We start from the raw sequence: 23,432 nt of genomic DNA, 5'->3' as shown, positions 1-23,432 counted from the left end.
GACATGTATACCACATTACCCACAACAGTATGAAAGTGCGTGTTGGGTCCAATTTTGTTTTTATTGTACACCAACAGTCTTGACCCCTTTTTAATCTTACATGGACAGGATATGCCCAAGGTGAACGAAACATCTTTACCCACTTGATTATACGCTAATGACTCTGAGATACTGGCCCAGACCCCTGTGGGTTTGAAAGTCCTCATTCAGAAACATATTAAGTTGATGAATGACCTTGATACTAACCTATCCAAAACGTTTTATGTTCGTCAAAACATAGAAACATTCAGAGTATTGTGTAATAAGGGTAGAGTAGGTAAGTCGTTTCCCTAGAAACTGTGTCCGTGCATATCCATCAGGTGTTTGAACTTCTCCCAATCTGTTGGCACACTGGTGATTTTGCACACAATATAGGAAACAAGCCCAAGAAGCCCATGCTGGAAGTATATAAATGTAGCTGTCTGCGCGTTTTAACCTTTGGGGCAAGGTTATGGGGTTACTGCCGAACTAAACTTATTTAAGGGGAAGATAACCACTTTTGTAAGCATTTGCTAGGGGTACTGCAAGGCAGCCCCACTTTGTGCACAATGACCCGGGGTTGGGATATGTGTCAGACCATATTGTATTTGACCCTATGTTATTTGGCTGTTCGTATGGTCTAATCCTAGTACATTTGTCAGTCACAAGATTATATAGAACTGTTGCATGTGACCTGGGTCACACCATACCTTTCATTGAGCATATTGCTCACATATTGAGAAGACCCGAGTTATTCACTAACTCCTCTGTCATTAAGAAATGTGAAATTGCCTGGGCAAAAAACAACAGTACAGGGAAATTTACAAGTAGAGAAGGCAAGGAGCTCCTTAAAACTATTGTAGGGGAATACTTAATTTAATTCTAAATTTAAACATGCACGTAATACCATAGGCACAGGATCGACTCGCCTACTGCATCTTTCACAACTGCATATGTCATGCCGTCTACATCGGATTGCTTATATCTTCCAGGAACATAGGCTGGTCATGCTTCAAGTTAAGGATTCTGGACTAATAACAGATCCATTATATTGTGAAGAAAAAATAAGTGGTGCAGGTGATATATATCGGAACCCTTTAAGTTAAACAAATTTGCACTCAAATGTTCTCTCCATCGAAACGGGGGTTACCAGAAGCGTGAAACCTATACCCTGAGAGACCACAAGCTATTTGTACAGCTGTGCTTAGATCACATAGCAGCGCAGCTACCTGAATCTGCAAACCTCACGCTGGGTAATCTGAGTCTGTACTTGAACAGACACGCTGATCCACTAATATCCATCTTCATGATATTAGCATAGCACCTACTGAATCAAACAAACATGCGGCAACGCGTCCATATGAAATGGTCAGTTCCAGATTTACAAATGAACAAATGGTGAGACTGGTTATGTTGAATAGACCAATTAAAGATCCCTCTGTCATTTTCAGCTGATGAAATGACTCTTGACTACATTGTGAGACTGAATGGAACTGAGGAGCACAAAGTTAATATGCTTTTCCCACAGTGTCATTATGAAGAGCTCTTACAAACATTTTGGTCTTACGTATTATTTACATAGAAACTGGAAGTTTGGATTTTTTCAGTGGATATCCGCTCTTCTTTTTTGTACAACCACATTGTGGTGAAGAGCGGGATACATGCATCAACACAATAACCCGAGGAGCTGATCAGAAAAGTCAGCGCATTCTGAATGTAATATTAAACACTAGAAATACTGTTTTACTTTTAATGTCTTAAGAGTACTGACTTCAGGCTGTGTGCAAAGCTGAGGGGCTGTGAGAGGTTGTTACTAGTAACAAACTTTGGAAATCTGGTTTGAAGTATTGATGGAGGCTGCTGTTGTGGGACTGATCTCACTGGGTTACATGGGGTTCAGGATGTGACCATTTTGATGTTCTCCACAGGAGCGGGAAAATGAAATTGCAGCACTGGAAACCATCAACAACGGAAAGTCCATCTTTGAAGCCAAAATTGATGTATACACTTCATGGCAGTGTCTGGAATACAGCGCTGGTCTTGCAGGCAACTTGTCAGGTAACCCCACCCTTTCAGATGAGACTGTGGGAGATATGCAAAAAAAAAAAAACGAAATAATGGGGCAGAGCATCTGTTTTAAGGCACTCTGGTGTTTCCTAGCTGCAGGTTACATCCCATTGTACTAAAAGACTGCATAATGAAAGATGCCTCTGCTCATCATAGCCTTCCCTTTGCTGTGCAGTGCTGTGACCCATCTCCACTGGATTTAAATATTGACTATTTTGTTTATGCCCTAGTGATAATGTACTCCAGCAGGATGAAACCAGGTCTCTGTTCGACATTCTAGCAGGATTTCAGCTCTTAGTCTCTTGCAGACCAACATATGCAGATGTATTTGTCAGGCCGCAGAGTGCATCGTTTTGCTTCGGACATCATTTATTGCCTTGCTTTTTCTCACCTTGTATTTGGCTATAGTGAAAATATTCTGCCATTTTCTCCAAGTTTGTGACCCTATGTAAGCAAAAAGTATCTTATCGCAGGCTTCATGTTCCCACACTTACTATTGCCAAGCAAACCTAACCGCGTAGTGCCCAAAGTAAATTCCCATCACCCTGTGTATAAATCTTAATTGTGGACAGAGGGATCCACTAAATGTGCTCTGTAGCACGTATATTGTGTACATGTTACATCAGTGAGCAAAACAGTGGTTTGCAAACATTTTCCTGTTTCAGGGAGCCTGAGGAATGCGTGGCTTACCAATTTATCATCCCTCACAAATTTGCTTTACCTTAGTTTCAGTTCAGCACAGTGGGTCGGCTATAGGTTTACATCCTTTGCAAAATCCTGCTATTGTTTGTGTTCTAAAGAGCATCTTGTTTAATAAAATAAAAAAAATGAGTTGATTTCTTTCAGAAAATTAGTAGGATTCTAATAACGAGCATTGGAAAAGCCAATAAGTTTAGTCTATACAAGAGCTATTGGCCTTGGCAATGTGTTTTGCCTAGAGGCTGCCGCCACAAATTTCAAAGGGAGGGGACACAGACGGAGGGAGGTAAATAAAATAAAAAACATTTTAAAAAAAATACGTTTACCTTTCCGCTCTCTCCTGCCGCCTCGCTCCTCTTCCTTCAATGTGGTGTCGTCATAGCGAAGGAGCCACCCCTGGTTTTGCCATGTTGTACACCAGTGTGACTGCTTTTCAGCATGGCTAAAAGTTAGTGGCATGGAGTGTCAGAGTAGAGTGGGGGAATAGAGTGTCGTAGAGTGGATTTGTTTGAATGTCGTAGAGTGGAGTAGGGGGTGTAGAGTTAAGTGGTTCAGTGGCATATTGTGTCGTAGGTTGGAGTGGATTGAGGGAGTGGGGTGGAGTGTGTTGGATGGATTGTCATGGGGTGGATTGGATTGGGGTTATAGGGGTGGGTTGGATTGGAGTGGGGTAGATTGGGTTGGATTGGAGTGGGGTAGATTGGGTTGGATTGGAGTGGGGTAGATTGGGTTGGATTGGAGTGGGATAGATTGGGTTGGATTGGAGTGGGATAGAGATTGGGTTGGGTTGGAGTGGGGCAGATTGGGTTGGGTTGGAGTGGGGCAGATTGGGTTGGGTTGGGTTGGGGCAGATTGGGTTGGAGTGGGGCAGATTGGGTTGGAGTGGGGCAGATTGGGTTGGATTGGAGTGGGGCAGATTGGGTTGGATTGGAGTGGGGCAGATTGGGTTGGATTGGAGTGGGGCAGATTGGGTTGGGTTGGAGTGGGGCAGATTGGGTTGGGTTGGAGTGGGGCAGATTGGGTTGGGTTGGAGTGGGGCAGATTGGGTTGGGTTGGAGTGGGGGTGCATTGGGTTGGGTTGGAGTGGGGGTGCATTGGGTTGGGTTGGAGTGGGGGTGCATTGGGTTGTAGAGGGGTGGATTAAAATGGGTTGAGGTTGGTGGGCTCGGGGTGGTTTGGTTTGGAGTTATAGGGGTGTATTGGATTGGAGTGGGGTAGATTAGATTAGTTTGGGGTGGGGTGGATTAAATTGGGTTGGAGTAGGGTGAAGTAGATTGGTTTGGAGTCAGGTGAAGTGGAGTGGGGGTGCATTGTATTGTAGTGGGGTGGATTGAAATTGGTTGAGCTGGATGTGATTGGGGTGGATTAGATTGGACTAGGGTGGTTTGGATTGGAGTGATAGGGGTGGATTGGAGTGGATTAGATTGGGGGGAGTGGATTGAAATGGGGTGAGGTGGATGAGATTGGGGTAGACTTGAGTGGGGTGGATTGGATTGGGGTGGGTAGTTTGGATTGAAGTGATAGGGCTGGGGTAGATTGGAGTGGGGTGTAATGGATTTGGGTGGGGTATATTGGATTGGGATAGAGTGGTGGATTGGAGTGAGTGGGGTGAGATGGATTGGATTGAGGGAGATTGGCGTGGGGTTGATTGAAATGTGGTGAGATGGATTAGAGTGGATTGCATAGAGGTGGGGTGGATTGGAGTGGGGTGGACTGGGATGGGGTAGGGTGGATTTGAGTGGGGGTAAGATGGCTGGATGGATTGTATTGGAGTGTGGTGGACTGAATTTGGGTGGGGTGGACTGGGGTGGGTTCCATTGAGGTGAGGTGGATTGACATGGGTTGAATTGGACTGCAGGCTGGTGGACTGGATTGCAGTGGATCAGATTGGGGTGGGGTGGATTGGAGTTGGGTAGATTGGATTGAGTGGGGTGGGTTGGACTGGATTTACCCCAGGGTGACCACTTAAAGCCTAATCCTCCCCCCCCCCTCCCTAAAAAGGCCTAATCCCCCTCCCCTCGCCCTTACCTCGCTGTCCTCAGGATGGCAGGCATGTAGCTCTCCAGGCAGGCAGCTCATAAAGAGGAAATGGAAAAGTCTTTCTGTTTCCTCTAACGATCATGATAGCCTTTACCACACCTTCACCATGCATATGCCCTAAACACCAATACCAGGCATATGCCCTTACCATGCATGCTTTTACAACAAAATTTGTTGTAAAGGCGTGTAGTAAAGACATGTGTTGTGAAAAATGTTTGGCTAAGGCTATGTTTGGTAACGGGCATTCGTTGTAACACATGCATGGTTGAGGCTATTCGTGGAACAGCCGCATAGTAAGGCTGTTTCCTATTGTGGTGGATTGGAGTGGGGTGGATTGGATTGGAATGGGGCGGATAGTTTTGGATTGGAGTGGGTTGTCTTGGGATTGGAGTGGTGCAGGGTGGAGTTGGGCAGATTGTTTTGGATAAAAGTGGGGCAGATTGAAATTGATTGGAGTGGGGCAGGTTATTTTGGATTGAAGTGGGGCAGATTGAAGTAGTGCAGATTGTTTTGGATTGGTGGGGCAAGTCAAAGTGGTGCAGATTGTTTGGGATTGGAGTGAGGCAGATTGTTTTGGAATGCAGTGGGGCCGATTGGAGTGGGGCAGATTGTTATGGATTGGAGTGGGGCAGATTGTTATGGATTGGAGTGGGGCAGATTGTTATGGATTGGAGTGGGGCAGATTGGAGTGGGACACATTGTTTTGGATTGGAGTGGGGTGAATTAAAGTGGGGTAGATTGTCTTGGGGTGGATTAGAGTGGGGTGGATTGAGTTGGTGTCGGGTGGGATGGATGGGAGTGGGGTGAATTGGGATGGAGTGGGGAGGAGTAGATTGGATTAGAGTAGGGTGGGACAGATTTGGGTGGGACAGATTGTTTTGGATTAAAGTGGGGCCGATTGGAGTGAGGTGCCCTGGAGTGGGACCGATTGTTTTGGATTGTAGTGGGGCAGATTGTTTCGGATTGGAGTGCAGCAGATTACATTGGGACAGATTGTTTTGGATTAGAGTGGGGCAGCTTGGAGTGGGGCAGCTTGGAGTGGGGCAGATTAGATTGGGGTAGGTTGGGAGGATTGGGTTGGAATGGATTGGATTGGGGGGGTGACTCGTTTGGATTTGAGTGGTGTGGATTGGTGTGGGAGTAAAGTGGGTGGATTGGAGTGGGATGGATTGAGGTGTACTGCACAATCATTAAAAAAAATTACACCTTAAAAAGAAAGTGTTGCTTTGCAATGTTTTGAACATGTTAAACGTCATCGTTTGAGAAGAGCCTCCACAAGCAAAAAGCAAATATAAACATGAGGGGAAATTGAGAAAAGACGACTTGGCAAAATAAAAGAAAGTTAGCTTTGAAAAATAAAACTTTGCACATTTGTTTGTCCTACTCGGCATGTTTTTGCCAGCTACAAGCCTTCTGTTTGCTGGGCACTAGAAGGTAAAAAGAACAAAATAGTACCTTGATCAAGTTGGGTGCAGAGGACGGGCACTAATTAAGTTCAATTGATAAGTGCTCGGCCCCTGCTCCACACAGATTGACGGAAATGATGCCAGCAGTGCCATGACCAATTACGAGGCTGTAAAGAATAGTGCCATACAAACCAACAAATGGTGAGCAACAGGCTGTCTCCAAGCCCCTTAATGTACACAACAGAGTTTCGCAAGCCAGACACATGCACTAGCACTCGCACTTGCAGGCTCGACCCTAAAAAGGGTGTATTTGATGTACATCATATTTGAATTTACTTGTGTCATTTTTTTTAGTTTACTTAATTGTTTGTTCCATGTATTTTGAAAGGGATAACTTTTTGTAGGTTTAGACTTTAGTTCTATTTTGAAGGTCTGCCATTCACTGTGCTCACAACCTGTATCACATACTGCTGTGGGCTTCACAATAATGGGCTTTTCTGAATAATCATCTGACCTCATCCAGCCAAATGGCAGTTTTATGCTCTGTCTTTGCCATAAAAGCCAGTACGTTTCGGTTTTACAGCTGATTCCCTCCAGCTTTACAATTTTCCTGCATCCTCATGAAAATGCAGGTTTGTGTTGGTTTTTTTTTTTTCCATGCTATGAACTTTTTTTTCAATGTGATTTCTTCCCACAGGTCAACACGTTCAGCTTCCTGGTGGATCATTTGCTTACACGAGGCGAGAGCCACTTGGGGTGTGCGTGGGAATTGGTGCCTGGAACTACCCTTTCCAGATAGCTTGCTGGAAGTCTGGCCCTGCTTTGGCTTGTGGTAAGGGCTACTTGCAGATCGAGCTACTGAGCTGCCATATTTAAACAAACTGTTGCCATGTGAGATGCAGCATTTCACACACCTATATAGCACTGTACAGGAATATCTCCTCTTAATATTTTTGATAAGAATGTACACTACAGTATATTTTTAGAAATGACTCTGTACTGGATATTTTGTAACGTGCAATGTAGATGCATTTTTGGGGTTTAGAGATAAAGGTCCAACTCGGATATTAGGTTCTGTTCCCTTGTGTTTTTTTTAGTCCTTGTAAATTATTAGCCATAAGCTGGGATACTTAAAAATGACCCGTTTAATCAAACGTTCATTTTTTTGCCATTTTTTTCTTTACAAACATACTTTTGATACATGCCAGTTTTAAATCAATTTGTGCTAATGTATTTGGGACAGCCTTAAATGTGTTTTGCTTCTTGGATTTTCAGCGAATCTGGACAGCCTGGATGGAGTAAAGAAACACCCTTGTCCAATCTACCTTCACCCTTCCTCCTCCATGACCATGTAACTCTGAAAGTTCTCCAGAAGGTCAGGGAGAGCTCTTGGTGTTAAGCGGTGTTAGCAGCTGCTAAGAAATCCTTTCCCAACAATACAGTGTAAAATCCAAATTGCTGGGGTTCTGTCACTTAGCTTGTTGAAGAACATCACACACTTACATAATCATTATACAATATCACAAGCACACTGAGAAGGGTGCAGGTGAAAGTTGGCAGCATCTATCTAGCAGACACAGAGGCCTACCGTAATACGGCAGGGCAGTCTTTCTCCATGGCCAGCAAGGCCATTAAGAGATACCTGGGCCCATATTACACATGGGGGGGCTGCCCTGGTCTGTGACGCATCTTTAGGTGGGTGTGCCTTGTGCAGACCAGCTTAGTGCACTTCATTACAATGAATTTGCTGTTCCAGTGCAGGCACAAAGCCATGCCTGCTCTGGGAATAGAGTAGTAATTAATGGCTGATTAGATGTTTGAAGCCACATGTCAGCAGCGACTTTCAGCAGTTCAGAAAGCGTGGGAGATGAGCGATCTCCTGTCGGCATGTACAGTGAGTGATTGCACTCGCCTAAATGTAAATGCTTCGGATTAGGCCCTTGGTAGCCCCTTTCTACCCTTCCTGGAGTGTGCGAGTGGGCCCTTACTTTGTGCTACCTCTGTGCCTAGTAATTACGGCTCCTCTTAACTGCCTCTTTGCTTCTACGCCCACTGTTATAATGGAGTGCTGTAGTGGGGTGTGACCGCTTGCAAATGTGGGACCATTCCCTTGAGATAGTACTGGTGTATATTTAGCAGTGGTGCACTCTGCATTACAGAAGGGGCAGTGCAAGCATATTCGCCCCTTCTGTGATACCAAGGCGTCCATGGGACGCACACAGTAGATGCACACACCCTTTGCGTCCCCTGGGCACTTCTGATAATGTGGTGCCTGGTGACATAGATAACCTGCATCTCTTATTGGTGCACTATGCATGGAGCCTAACCACTTCCCACTGCAAGGGCAGACTCCAGGAAGTTGAAGCCACATTTGAATCATTCCCCAGAATGTGCCATTTAATTATACAAGGTTACCTGAGCTACCCCACTGCTATTCTGCCAACACTCTGCTACAAAAAGGCTTCTTCCGGAGTCATATGAATTTAGCAAGCTATTGCTGTAAAGCGTCTTGGCCTGTGGTTAAGGTACCCAGGCTGCCTTTCTCCTCCTCGATTTCTTCTAAACGGTTCTGATATCGGCCCACATGTTGAGAATAAAGAAGAACCCGAGTGTAAGACTAAGGCAAAGTTACTTATAAGGTGATTTTGTTTCTTTCTGTCCGTAAATGTATGTAGATCTGCAGCTGTGCCCAAAGATTGGAAAGGTTTGGGCATAATTATGCGCATGACCTTAATTTGTATGTGCTGTTTCAGTGATAGGCTGTGGCTTCTATGTAGTGCAGTGGTGATGTTTGCAATTCTGCATATGTTCATTAAGAGTTGGGGTGCTGATGTGTTTTATTCATTTGCGAATTGTTTATGGTTTTAGCATGCATACCGGAGTAAATGGCATTACAGTAGTCCATTGCCATCACAAGAACCAGTAAATACAATGTAGTATGCAAAGGTCAGCTCTGTAAGGCTACCTCTAATTAGGCTTGTGTGTTGAAAAACATTTTTGACAAGGTTGTTGATGGTAGGGACGCAAGACACATTAGAATTTAAAACATCCCAAAGGTTTCTCAATGTATGGCAGAAGTGGTATATCCAGAGAAGTCTGCATGTTGAGTGGGAAACTGTGGTTGGGTCCATAAGCAGTATTTCTGACCTGAAAGTGTTGAGGCAGAGCGTGCTTTGATTCATCTAGTCTTCAGTAGCCTGAGATGAGTTTGCTCTTGGCAACCGATCCTTCCTGCAGCTTTAAATTCAGCTGTCTTTAAAAAAAAATTTTTTTTTGTTAAAAACATTTTATTGATTTTAACATGCAACAGTTACCTGAGGGCAGGTGCCTGATTTGTGCAAATATTGCCACGCTATTATGTCCTTTAGTGAAACCTCAATTGCACTATTGCAAATAGTCCCTCACTTTATATTTCTGAGGACATCCCCTTGATGTGTATATGTGGCCCATCGACTTCACACAGTAGTCCATGCAGTAGGTCCACTCCTTGATGGAAAGTCCCTTTTCCAGCTGTCAGTGAATGGCAATTGCATACCTCGCTATTAGCAGTCCCATTGCTGCAAAAATCTTGTGGCACAACAGAATACCCCCCACCCAGGCCACACCACCACTCACCTCCTGTGCTTTTGGCCTAAGAGCACCATCTTGGGACCAGGTATTATGAGGCTGCCTACAAATTGGGCCCTCTATACAGGGCCCTTATTACCTTATAAGAGGGCAACCCCATATCATGTATTAGAAGGCGCCTAACTCCACTCTGCATCTTGGAAAATGATGGTGTAGGTGTGTTTGGGGGAGGGGGGGTTATGGGGAGAGGTCTATACCAGACTTAATTTTACCAAATCGAGTTGGACTATAATAAACCTGGTGCAGGTGTATGAATCTTAATCATGTGGGTTACATTCAGGAAGGGTCTGAAGTTCAGGTGCCTGAGCTTCTAAAACATGGTGTAGTTTAGATAATGGTAGAATTGCATTGTGTGCATATAACAGGTATCTGGCAGAAAAAAATAAAAATGATCTCATATGGTCGCCCACCCAGATATCTCCCAGTTTGGATATCTTAGTAAGCTCCCAGGGGCAAAATTCTTGCAGCATCAATGTATTTAAGCCAGTTACCACATCACAATGGAGTTTCAGCTGTCAAGACTCCCTGCCACTTGCTCCACTTAAGGTGTTAGTGGCAACAGGATAATACGGTATTTGTCCCTGAGAGGAAGTTCTTTGACATGTAGAGCCTTATGTTCATACAATGGGTTCAGTAAAAGTGGGCTCAATTTGCATACCAACTTTTAACAAATAACTTTATTTGCAAACCGACACGTTCAGACATGTTGGTTCATAAAATTCTGATTCGTAGGGGGGGTCACAGTTTGACCTACCGCACTAATATGCATGAGGTAGGTCATAAATTGTGACCCACTATGAATCGCTGCCATCACAGGGTTGTTGGCCTGCTGGCGCCAGCAGACCACCATGTCTGTGATTATTTTTTTATTTTTGTAATAATACACTGCCTATTTTCCCTAAAGGAAAACGTGATGTGTTTAAAATTTAATCAAAACAACAAAAAAAAGCGTTAGAAGTTTCAAGAACTTTGTTTTTTTTTTTTACAAGTAAGCAGTGATCCCAGGGACCACTGCTGACTCCTAAAAAATGTTTTTTACACCATTCATAATCGGAATGCAAATGCGTTGCCACCTCCTTCTGAGTTGTCTGTGACCTGTCAATTATTTGTATAACATAATAAATTGCAAATTGGAAGGGATGCCCTAAATATGCTCCTTTTAATTTGCGATTCAGTATGCTGTCGCAAACCTATTTTGAGGTTTGATAGCAAGTTACTGAATCTCAGTTTAGGTTTTGAACATATCCAAGGCAATTTGCACTTGTGAAGGCTCCGATTTTGCAACACTTAGCCTATGCAACAGCAAAGTAGCTTTAAACATAAGGCCCATAGTTGGGTTATATAATAGATTGAGCATGCAATGTGTCTATACGTTCCAGCTCAGAGCTACCATTTGGGTGGGCATGGTCTGCAAACTGCCAGTCTTTAATATGTACAATTTTGCAGGCCCAATAATATGGGTTAATGTCCGCCAACCTAAACCCACAGTCGTATGGGGATAGTATACATTTTCAGAAACCAATTCAGTATTGCTTCCCTGTTCACAAGAACGTCAAGAGTGCTGATTGAAGCAATTGAAATGACTTTTGCCGAATGTCATGTGAACACCTTTGCAGCAGGTATAGCAGACTAGGTAGGGAGATAATTACTAGACCTTCTGCTCTGCTAGTATGATCGGAATACCTAAATATTTAAAATTGTTGGTTGCTACTTTTAAGGTGACAACTCTCCCAAGTCCACTGTGGTCATCAGCCACTGCCACATATACAGACTTCATTCAGTTAACTGTCAACCCAGCGGTTTTCCCTTAAATCTGCAGTATATTTGTAAGTGTAGGGTTAAAAGCCTCTGCATTCTGATTGTAGATTAAAATACTGCCTGCATAGAGAGATATTTGGTAGTCTTGTGCAGTTGCCCATCTGAATCCACTCATAAGTGCATCTTTCTGGATCACTTTAAGAAGTGCTTCTATAATCTGAGCAACAGGAAGGGGTAAGAGGGAGCATCCTTGTCACATAACCCCGTTTTATTGGAAGGGGAAGCTAGAAGTCCAGCATTTCCCTATGGTTTACTATTGAGGGTTTGCACATATTGTCTGAACAGCGGGCCGAAGTTCATTCTTTCCAGCAGTAGAAACATAAAGGTCCAGTGCAGACTTAAAGGCTTTTTCAATAGTCAATTAAGTCCAGGGCCCTACAGTCATCAGGAGATTTAAATCGTGGAAGGACAATATGAAGTCTTCAGAGGTTGTGGCCTGTGCTGCACCCAGCATAAATCCAGTTTGGTCATTATGAATCGGGTTGTATATAATTCCAACAAGCCTACTGGCCAAGCCTTTGACAAGTATCTAAGCCGTATGTTAGCCTCCATGTTAATAGAGGATATAGGCTGGTAGGGGGCACAGTCAGCCAGGGTCTTGCCCAGTTTGGTATATGTGATTAGTCTCACCCCATGTAGATTGTATGGTAGGGAGCACAACTTGGAGCCCTCCTCGTTCAATGGCAGAAGTTGGGGTTAAGTGAGAAAATTAACGTTTAGAAAAAAACTCAAGTTTGAACATGTTTGGACCATGGGTTTTACCAGTGGTAAGAGCATTAAGTGCTTACTCCAGTATTGGAACTTTCATAGATTCACATGCTTGAATCCTTCCCCGTCGTCGAGATGGGAGTCCCCTGTGTAATACTGAAGCGTTGCTCAAATGCATATAAACACTACATGCATTAGGCCTTTATCTTAGAAATATATCGCAGTCATTCTGTAAAAAGGACCAAACCTTAGAATCCACCGATCAGATTACACCACCCTCCAGAACCCTCCAGTGAGGAGCTGCATTCCCTCAGATTTCCTACCGCAAGTTGTGCTTAGGAGTCTCCTCTGAGCTCTGCTCAGTTTTCTCTCAGATATATTTTTTCTGAGGTGTTTGGATTGATTTTCTTCAGAAATTCTCATCATTTGGGTGCTTTAAACTGAAAACCATGTGAGAGACATTTAAAAAGGGGCTTTTTAGAGCCTGTGCTGCCCGCATGAAGAAGAGGCTACATGTGGATGACCAGCATAAGGACTGTATATACTGTCTCTATTCTAACCGTAAAACCGAAGGTGTGTAGGACATTTTCAACTAAAACTTTAAAAGACAGAGAGGGTCGTCTCCTTTGGCTGCAAAAGATGAAATCTAGAGACAACCCGGTCTCTGGTGATGACAGTTCTTCATTTTCGATGTCTGTCACCAAGACTCCTGTGAAGAGACATGGTGAGGAATCAACTGCCACTGTCGAACCTCCTGAAAAGGCACCCAAAAAATAATCTGCTGGTTCCTCAATAATTCATAGCATTTGTCGCAGTCGGAGAAATCAGAGGGCTCAGATTCCCTATTAACATTTTCTTTTAAAAACCCTCTCTGAGCCCCCAACGCTGCCTTGGCGGATAAAGTATGCATTCAAGAAAACAGCTTCTGCACCGTCGATGGCACCATGGTCGACGGCTCAAGTATCAGCGATGACATCAACCGTTGTCACCATATCTATGTCAACTGCAGCCTCAACAGAGTCCTCGTCGACGGTCTTCTCATCGTCGTCGACGGTGCGCCCCATTTTGTCACCATGTCTACAGTCTCTGTCGACACTACTTACCTTGTCGGCGATCCTCCCGTCGACTACACCTCTGTCAATTACACTTCCGTTGACGACACTTCCGCCTACAAAGAGACAAAAGACAGTCTACATTGTCTCTTTCCCTGTCAACGGAGCAGATTGGGCTAAAAAAGATTGCAAAGCTTTGTCTGACCCCATCCCTTACATCTCCAAGTAAGGTGTCTAGACTGTTAACTTCACACCTTTTGGATGAGGATGACTGGGATGATAAGCTATGTGGGGTGGCCAGAAGTCCTTCACAATTAAGTGCCAAATGTCAGGAATACTCTGATGATGATTCATACTATGACCAGTATTACGAGCAGCAAGGGCTGGTATGTCTACCTTCCGGCCTAGTGTCCGATTTGCAAGCAATGTTCGCAGATTACAGGGAGCGTTTTCCACCAATACATACATCTGTGCAGCAGCCAACAATTCCCACCATACCATCAACCCCTCAGCAGTTTTAGCAGCTGCAGGTGCTAACTCCTCCTCGGCCACGGGCTTTCCACCAGACTGTACCTGTGCAAGTACAAGCTTCTTCGGACGAATAAGGTGAGGAGGGAGAACTCCATACACCACAAGATGAATGGGATGAATATATAATTCCAGCGCCTGCCTCTCCTGGAACACCTACAGTGGAATCTCCTCCTGAGGATAACAGTGGTTTTCACAACCTGCTGGAAAGGGCAGCCACACAATTTGATTTACGGATGCCTGCAACTCAGCAGGACTGTTTCCTGTATGTTTTCAAAGAGCCTCACAGGAAAATGGTGAGAGCTATTCCAATAATTGACCATGTTTGGATTCTGGCATCAAAAATAATGTGTAACCTTGCAAAGGTACCTGCAGTGTTAACTAAATTGGATATGAAGTACAAGTCAACAGATGATACTCCTGCCTGCCTAACGGGCCACCCAAAACTGGACTCCGTCATCACACAGGTGGTGCAACGGTGCTCCAGAATTCCTTCTACACCATTAACTACGCCACCAGATAAGGAAGGGCGGTGCCTCGATAACATCGGGAAGCGTTTTTCCTCAATGTCTGCTATTGTGGTACGAGCTGCCAGTTCTCTAGCGCTCCTTGGCAGATACAATAGGCAACTGTGGTCGGACATAACTCAGTGTTTGAAGAACTCCCGGAGAGGACCAAGGTAGAGACCAAAAAGGTTCTAATGGAGGGACATCGTTCCTCTGCGAAAATTGACTGCGTACTTGACATCGCCTCCATTAACTTTAGACTGCTAGCTGGATCGACAGTTTTGAGGCATCAAGGGTGGCTCAAAGCCAATAATTTCCAACCTGAGGTCCAAACCAAGATTTTAGATCTTCCCTATGATGGAGAGGCGCTATTTGGGAAGCATGTCGATGACGCACTTCAAGCCGTAAAGTCAGACACTGATGCCCCCAGATCGCTGGGCACTCTACAGTATAGGAAAGTGCCTTTTCGTGGACCCAAGGGCAGAGGGAAACCTTCATTTTGTGGAGGATACCAACAGTACAGATATCCATCTTACTCCACCACCTTCCACACTGCCAGGCCCTGATATCTGAAAAGGCAGCCGCCCCCAGCAGCTTACAGCAGACCTTCTCACAGAGGAAAGCCTGGAAGGCAATGACTGTCTTCAAGCACTGGCTACCTCTCGTTCTTCTCTATCAGCTCTTCAGGGAACGCTGAAAGACCATATTCATCGTTGGTGTCAAATAACCTAGGACAAATGGGTACTGGTTGTAATACAATTTTGCCACCCCCTAGACTTCATACAGATACCCGCAGTGACCCCACCGTCCCAGGTGCCACAAAGACATCTGCTCATATTAGAAGCGGAGACCATGTTGAGCAAAGGACCAATAGAAGTTGTACCCTATTCCCAGAGGAGGAGAGGCTTCTACTCCTGCTTCTTCCTGATTCGGAAAAAGTCTTGTTTGTGGAGGCCAATCCTAGACATAGGGGAACTAAACAAATACCTGAAAAAATAAGCATTCTGTATGGCCACATTGCAAGACATCCTACAGCTTTTAAACAGAGCAGACTATGTGGCTTCCCTGGATCTCCAAGACGCCTACTTCCATATTCCCATATACCCAAGACACAGAAAGTTCCTGAGATTCATGGTAGCCGGCAGGCACTTCCAATTCTGGACTCAAGTCCGCACCGCAGATGTTAACCAAATGTCTGGCTCCTGTCGCAGCCTACCTAAGACGCAACCACACCAAATTTTTCCTTATCTAGACAACTGGTTAGTAAAAGCTCTCGACTTCCAGTCAGCACGCATGTCTGTCAGACCGACGTTACGCCTTTTCAAGGACTTGGGCCTCACTCTCAAACAGGAGAAGTCACTACTCACACCTTCAACAAGGTTAGCCTTCCTGGGCGCTATATTAGACACAGAACAAACCAAAGCCTACCCAATGCTGGACAGACAGGAGAAACTAATCTCCCTAGCAGAACGAATTCAAAGAAGAAAGTCTCTTTCAGTTTGACGCTGCAAATCATTAATAGGAATGATATCATCTTGTATAAACCTCATTCCCATTGTCGCCTTCATATGCGTCAAATTCAGGAGGAGCTAGACAAGCAGTGGAAACAAGCGCAAGGATCCTTCGAGGACATAATTCAGATAAGTCCACTCATGATAGCTTCTCTCGATTGGTTGACAATTCCCCAAAACATTTCAAGAGGCCTACACTTCTTACCCCAGATTCCTCCGCTAACCATAACGACAGATGAGTCAATGAACGGATAAAGGGCATGTATGCACGACCTTCGAGTAAGCAGCAAGTGGCCTCCCTCTCATCACACTCTTCATATCAACCTTCTCAAACTGAGAGCAGTTTATTTTGCATTGCAAGCCTTCCTCCCAAGAATTCGCGAATCAGCAGTGGTTGTCCGAATGGACAATACCACTACAATGCACTATATCAACAAACAAGGAGGAACTCGCTTGCACCTACTGTCCTGAGAAGCGCAAACCATTTGGAGTTGGTGCACTCAGTGCACATAACAGCAGAACATGTTCCAAGCCTTCAAAATACCATTGCAGATTCACTAAGCAGGTTAAAGACTTCTCCTCACGAGTGGGAATTGGACCAGAAGACACTGGACAAAATATTCTTCCAGTGGGGGAAACTGAACCTGGATCTTTTTCACAACCTCCCAGAACGCCAAATGCCAATTTTACGCAAGTTGGCATCACCAACAAGGGACGTAGGGGGATGCCTTTTCGATTGCACGGTCAGGGAGTTATGCCTACGCCTTTCCTACAATTCTCCTCCCAAGAGTTATCAGGAAGATCAAGTCAGAACCCTGCCAGATAATTCTACTAGCTCCAATGTGGCCACGTCAGCCTTAGTACACAGAGTGACTGCTACTATCTTCTTGTCCGCCCATCAAGATAAAGCCAATTCCAGAGTTGCTCACCATCAACCAGGGATAAGTAAGACACCCTGATCCAAATCTCTGAGGTTATCTGCGTAGCTCCTGGATTCATGAATTCAGACGCTTAGACATACCAAAGGATTGCAAGGACGTCTTTACTAAAGCCCGGGTGGATAGCACAAATATAACGTACCGCCTAAAGTGGAAACTATTTTGTCTGTGGTGCGAGTCCATGAATATAAACCCTCTCTCCTCAGCCCCGAAAAAGGTCTTACCATACTTGTTGCAACTAGCATGCTTGCCCATGCATCCATCAAAGTTAATCTGGCAGCCATTTCTCGATATAGCCATCTCTGTGTTCGCAAAGGCTTATAAAACAATTCTTGAAAGGTCTTTTCAGATCCTTTCCTCCGGTGAAAGCCCCTCCTCAGGCATGACAACTTAACACAGTCCTAGGCTAGCTGATGAAGGAGCCCTTCGAGCCCATACATAGGGCATACATCAGATACCCCACCTGGAAAGTGGCGCTCCTCCTTGCCCTTAGTTCCGCACGTAGGGTCAGTGAAATCCAGGCTTTTACAATACAGGGACCCTTCTTACAATTTTAAAACAACAGTTATTCTACGCACCAATCCTAAGTTCATCCTGAAGGTGCCTTCGGACTTTCAGATTGATGAACCTGTAGTACTGAAGTTATTCTTCCCAAAGCCTCAGACTGCTGCAGAGAGATCCCTTCAATCGCTTGATCTGAAGAGATGCCTCAAGTTTTAGTTGGACAAGACAAAACACTGCAGAAGAGCAAAGCAGTGATTTATGGCCTTTAGTGCCCCTAGAAAAGGATACCCAGTAACTAAACTGACTTTCTCGATGGAATAAAAATGCAATTGTCTTTTGCCATCAGAAAGCTGTTCGACCATTGGATACTAAGGTGCGTGCACATTCCACCAGAGCCGTATCCACATCCTGTGCTTTGTTCTCAGGTGTATCAATACTGGACATCTGTCGAGCTCCAACGTGGAAGACAGCACATACTTTCACAAGGCACTATTTCCTGGACACAGAGACGTTCCGGGATGTAGTAGTTGAACAAGCAGTCCTTAGACATCTGTTCCAATGAATGTGAGCCATTTGTTGTCCCCCCACCCTCCCACATAAATCCGCTTGTACTGTTTCATGTCACATTTTCTATAGTGTAATACCTTTCCGTTCTCCAGACTCTAAACAACAAACATAAGCTGTAAGAACTGTTCACACTGCCTCTTAAATAACAGTATGTTGATATTGTACACACAGAAAATGTGCCTGCTATTCTCATTCAAGCATGTGAATCTATGAAGGTTCCAATACTGGGGTAAGAAATAAGTTACTTACCTGTAACTGTAGTTCTCCAGTATTGGGAACGTTCATAGATTCACATGAGACCCACCCACCTCCCCTGGGGAGCTCACCTTCATTCTCTCAGTAGGTCCTGTATTACAGCACTAATGCTTGAAAAATCTGAGAGAATGCAGCGCCTCACTGGAGGGTTCCAGAGGGTGGTGTAATCTGATTGGTGGATTTTAGAGTTTGGTCAATTTTTTACAAAATGACTGTGATATGTTTCTAAGATAAAGACCTAATGTATGTAATGTTTATGTGCATTTGAGCATAGCTTCTGTATTACAACGGGGACTCCCATCTCGATGACGGGGAAGAATTAAAGCATGCGAATCTATAAAAGTATCCAATATCGGAGAACTACAGTTACAGGAAAGTAGCTTATTTCTTCCTTGGACAGGCCCTCTTTCAGTATGACAGTCAGTTTCAGGCAGTCTAGTGGTCAATATGTTTTCAATGTGGGGGTTTCTGCATTCAGCTGGACGGGGAGGCGTGGTGTGAATGGCCTATTTGTGAATAGGGAGTTGTATCTACCAAATTCCTGTGTAATATGATTAGGCTCCATTGAGATCTGCCCTGTGGAGTCATCCAATCTGCGTGCTAGTAATAATTCTAAATCTGTGTGGCAAACCAGAATAACGGTTCGCAGCTTTTTTGCCCAGTTCCTAAATTGAATATTGTGTTACTATATGCAACTGAGTCTAGCAGCTTTTGTTCTAATGAGAGATTAAATAATTCTGTACTATGGCACAGCGCTGCGTCTGGGTGGGTTTCAGTTAGTGCATTTTCCAGATCAAAATTATTGGCCTCCATGTCACATATTTCTTTGTCTCTATACTTTGGGAAGCTCTCAAAACTGTTACCCTACCAGACAGAGGTACAAGAAGTGTAGTCCTCCCTTCCCCCCCACTTTTTTTTTCTATAAGCCCTGTTTGTGCTTTTGGACTATTGGAGTCTTTTTCTTATTGTTTACAGTGTTTGATGTTTTCTTTCTACTGGGATTGTTAAAATCTTGGTGCGAGTTTAAATCCCAGCATTTCATACATCTAAGGTCAGTTAATTCAGCACCATAAATGTATTAACAGCATCATCTCTATTACTTACTCTTTTGGAGGACGTGGTATAGCAACCTTTTCTAAGGGAAAACTTACTCTATCCTGTTAACAAATACCCCTCACACACTTCGATCCACTGGGTGGCAAAATTTTATTCTGAATGCTACTGTGCTTCATATTGTATTTGTCATTGCAGGGAACGCAATGGTATTCAAACCCTCTCCTTTCACACCACTCTCCGTTTTGTTGCTGGCTGAGATTTTTGCTGAAGCTGGGGTTCCCCCAGGACTCTTCAACGTGGTTCAAGGTGGAGCCTCTACTGGCGAGTTACTGTGTAAACACCCCGACGTGGCCAAGGTTTCGTTCACTGGGAGCGTTCCTACAGGAAGTAAGGTGACTAGCCCTTTGCAAAGATCTATTCTGAATTCTGAAGTTAGAAGCTCACGGAGCTATGAGATGCTGAGGAAGGGGTATGTGTATTGAAGCCATACAAAGAAGTCCATCTGTTGTTCAAGGGGAGAGGCAAAAACATCTGGCATACGTCTGTGCAGGACATAGTCCAATCATACAGTAAGAAAACTGGATAATACTAAGCACTATTTATAATTTTATTTGCACACAGTTTTAACTAAAATCTGTAATAGGCTTCTAATATTTGGCTTGGTATTTTCCATATACAAGTCCTGTGCAAATAGGCCTAACAAATGGAAAGCCAGGACTTTAACCTTTTATACCAGAACAATATCTATTTGTTACAACTAAGATGCAGCTTCGAGGTTTGAAATCTATTCATTCTGACCCCGTTGCAACAGAATTCGGTAATTCAAAGGTTGTCATGAGGCTACTTAAAAGGCACCAGAAATGTCCACTCTCAGCTACACTCAAATTAGTAATTTCGCAGATACAGTTAATATGACTGTAGCACAGTAACACTTATCCCACTAAATTAAAATAAAATAGGATCACCTTCTACACATGATTAAAAAGTCTTCCGTAATTTGGTATCCTCACTGTCAAAATAAACAACTTTGTTCAGACCTTGATGTCACACAAAGTAACCATTCAGAATTAGGCTCAGTAGCCCTCGTTTCACAAAATTGGTGCTACGAAGAAAAAGGGTTTTAAAAGTAAGGTTGTATGTCACAGTAGTGAGTTGCAAAATATTGTCCTGCCAAAATGTCAATTCCACAATATTGTGATGGTAAGTATATAATTACTATTCTTAAGTCTACATCTTCATACCTTGACGATGGGTGTTGTCAAGGTACTCAATTGTGAAGTTAGGAATAGTTAAGGATGATAGTTAAAGCTCAGTATTGTGGTAGAACATCTAAAAGTAAATGAGCCTCTTATGCACCGCATGTTCCTGCCATTTCACTGCTTATAAAATGAGCTAGAGCATGGGAAGTGAAGTTCACTAATTAAGTCTTGGCAGGTTCAGTAGAAGGACAAAAATATGAAGTGTTTTTGAAACTGTGTTAAAATTAAGTGCAGGATCCACAGTATGTATCTACGCTGTCATCAGCAGAAATGTTTCTGGCATTTTTGTGAACTAAGTAAAATACTGTCCCAGCACCTCAGTGATGATAAAGGATTGCATTGTAAGGCAGAAAGGTCCCTATGTGCATAGGTATGGGCAAGTTTCCATTGTTTGGATGCATGACGTACAAAGACATTTAAAGCTACTGCTCCTCCCAAAACCTACAAAATGAGCTCTGTGAAATCCGAAATAAAGTTAAAAAATATGAATTAAGTGTGATGCTTTCTATAACTGGTATTCCAGAAGTAAACCACTGTCCTATCATAGTTAGGATGAAAATAAGCACATACAAACTACAGAACTTTGAATCCTAATCGCCTGCTTATAAAAAACAAGCCTAAGCGTCCTTCAATATTCATAGCTGTTGTTGTAGTGATCCGTAAAGCAAGTGAAGACTCTGGGAGACCATCTTATGGTAGCCTCTTATGGGATGTCTTTTGATAGAGGTCAGCAAATCACAAAAACTTTGCAGTATGTTTGTGAAAAACTTTCAAATGCATTGTGACCGGATGCAAAGCATTAGAGATGGAGGTTTAATTATGTAGAATTCTGTATTTGTAATTGATTTAAGACATAAATTGCACCCTGAGCTGTTTGACAGTGTTTGAAATTATTAATACTAATCGTCAGTAAATCACATGGGTGTGCAACAAATTGCACCTTCTTTTATCAGTCTTGCATGAAGAGTGCTCAACTCCAGTTAGCCCAACTTGATAAAAACACAAACTACCCTATCTACCCCCGGCAACTGAGCTCAGCCTGGAAGAGTTGTTAATCTATCATGGTTGCCAGTTGTTCCCCTTTTCTGATCATTTTGGCTAGAATAAGAATAAATGTGCCATGTTCATTAAAAGAGAAAGTGGTCCTTTCACTGATGCAGGCACAGATAGGTTTTACTATAAGAACATTGGATTGTGTGTTAAGTTTCTTCTGTATGAGACTGTGTAGGTACTGGGCACAAATATAAACTACACTGATTGAAATACATGTATGTGTCCATATTATGTTTGACACTTACCATTTTTGTTTTATTCTCCCAGATAATGGAGATGGCTGCTCATGGGATCAAACCAATTACTCTTGAGCTGGGTGGCAAGTCCCCTCTTATCATCTTCTCCGATTGTGTGCTGGAAAATGCAGTGAAGGGAGCAATGATGGGCAACTTTCTAACTCAGGGAGAGGTGAGCAATGTAGTGCCCAGAAGGGCTTTTAAAGCTAAGCACTTGTTGGGCAGGGAGGTAAACTGCTTGCTTTAAAGCACCCTGCAGGCTGAAACACAGGTTTGCATTCACACACAACTGGAGATGGTAAATGCTATCACACCTTAATTAAAAAAGAGTGCAACCTTGGGGTAGCAAGGCACTATAATAAACCAATGTTTTGTCAAGAGAGAAATTTCCGTAACCTGCATCATTGGTTGGGTTCATGGATCTCCAGTACATGGCGCAGTCAAGTACTAGAATCTAAATGCAGGGCATAGTTTCACTGTGTTTCTTCTAAAGGCCAGTCTTTACTTGCTGTCTTACAGCCCACTCACTGATAGCTTGTTTGCCCTGATATGTAAACTACGAGGAAGAATCAGGAAGGAGTCCTCATGTGCATCTAAAATTCTTACGTTAGAACACATGTAATAGATCATAAAATACATTTAGCAGAGTGAAGTGCTGGCCAAAAGTTGTATCTCTAACATTTGATTGTCATGGAAGCTGCACAGCACTTGTTTGCCACAATTTCTTAACAACCAAACTGGTGCCCTCTGTATCCTGATCAGCACATTGCAGTGTACACCATTTGTAATGGCGACCAGTTTTAGCACAAAACTTTTCTTCCACCACTCATGGTGACTAAAGTACTATTACTTGTTACTTCGAAGAGCCCACACCAGGCACATGAGATCATTAAATGGCAACCCCAGATATTTGTATTATTTTGCTTATCCGTGGCGGAGTAATCTGTGTCATAACTCAGTCTGATTTTTCTAGCTCTAGTTCTTGGGCTTACCACGGTTAATTAATTTTTGTACTATGTCTGACAAAAATTGCAGGTTGACTTCTGGATGTCCCATGTGGTGATCCACTTCTGTGGTCCATGAGCACAGTCTGTATGTATGGCCCTGGGTTTGAGCTCTATCCTCAGCTACAGCAATAATATCCCCTAGCAATGCAGAGACAAGTATGTGGAGTTAAGGCTAAACAGAAATTGGATGACGAAACTTCCCTTAAGACCATGTTTGTTCGTAACATGATCCGACATTGAGCCCAGCCAGTCTCTGTGGACCAAAAACTAGGTGTCTATGTATTATTCTTTTAATAGTGTCAAACAAAGGTTCTGGAACCCCACATTGCCAATTTCCTCTACAGTGTTATAATTGGCTTTATATAAACAATTATTTTCAATGCAACGGGTCTCGCATTTGCTCGAGTTAGAGCCATTAGCGTTGTAAAGAAGAAGAAAAATGCAAAATGCAGCACGATCATGCTGCGTGGAAAATAAACAGATAAAGGAGTCCGGACACCATGCTGAAAACTTCGAGCCTCGTATGTTTTTAGTAGTTTACCGGTGCTGTGTAGGTGGGCTAAACACTGGAAAAGGC

The 23,432-nt window shown here is 43.6% G+C and overlaps 1 protein-coding gene across 2 annotated transcripts in view; it reads left to right on the top strand.

Annotated features, from left to right (window-relative positions):
- Positions 1 to 23,432, top strand: part of ALDH9A1 (aldehyde dehydrogenase 9 family member A1) — a 121,829-nt gene that overhangs the window by 68,261 nt on the left and 30,136 nt on the right. For both annotated transcript variants that reach the window (XM_069231502.1, XM_069231503.1), the window contains exons 4-7: positions 1,947 to 2,076; positions 6,928 to 7,062; positions 19,496 to 19,692; positions 21,880 to 22,020. In XM_069231502.1, the coding sequence (XP_069087603.1) occupies positions 1,947 to 2,076; positions 6,928 to 7,062; positions 19,496 to 19,692; positions 21,880 to 22,020 (603 nt within the window). The remainder of the gene's footprint in view (positions 1 to 1,946; positions 2,077 to 6,927; positions 7,063 to 19,495; positions 19,693 to 21,879; positions 22,021 to 23,432) is intronic.

This window comes from Pleurodeles waltl, chromosome 4_2 (assembly GCF_031143425.1).
Source record: "Pleurodeles waltl isolate 20211129_DDA chromosome 4_2, aPleWal1.hap1.20221129, whole genome shotgun sequence".
Taxonomy (NCBI): Eukaryota; Metazoa; Chordata; class Amphibia; order Caudata; family Salamandridae; genus Pleurodeles; species Pleurodeles waltl.
This window is presented reverse-complemented; position numbering and strand designations above follow the sequence as displayed.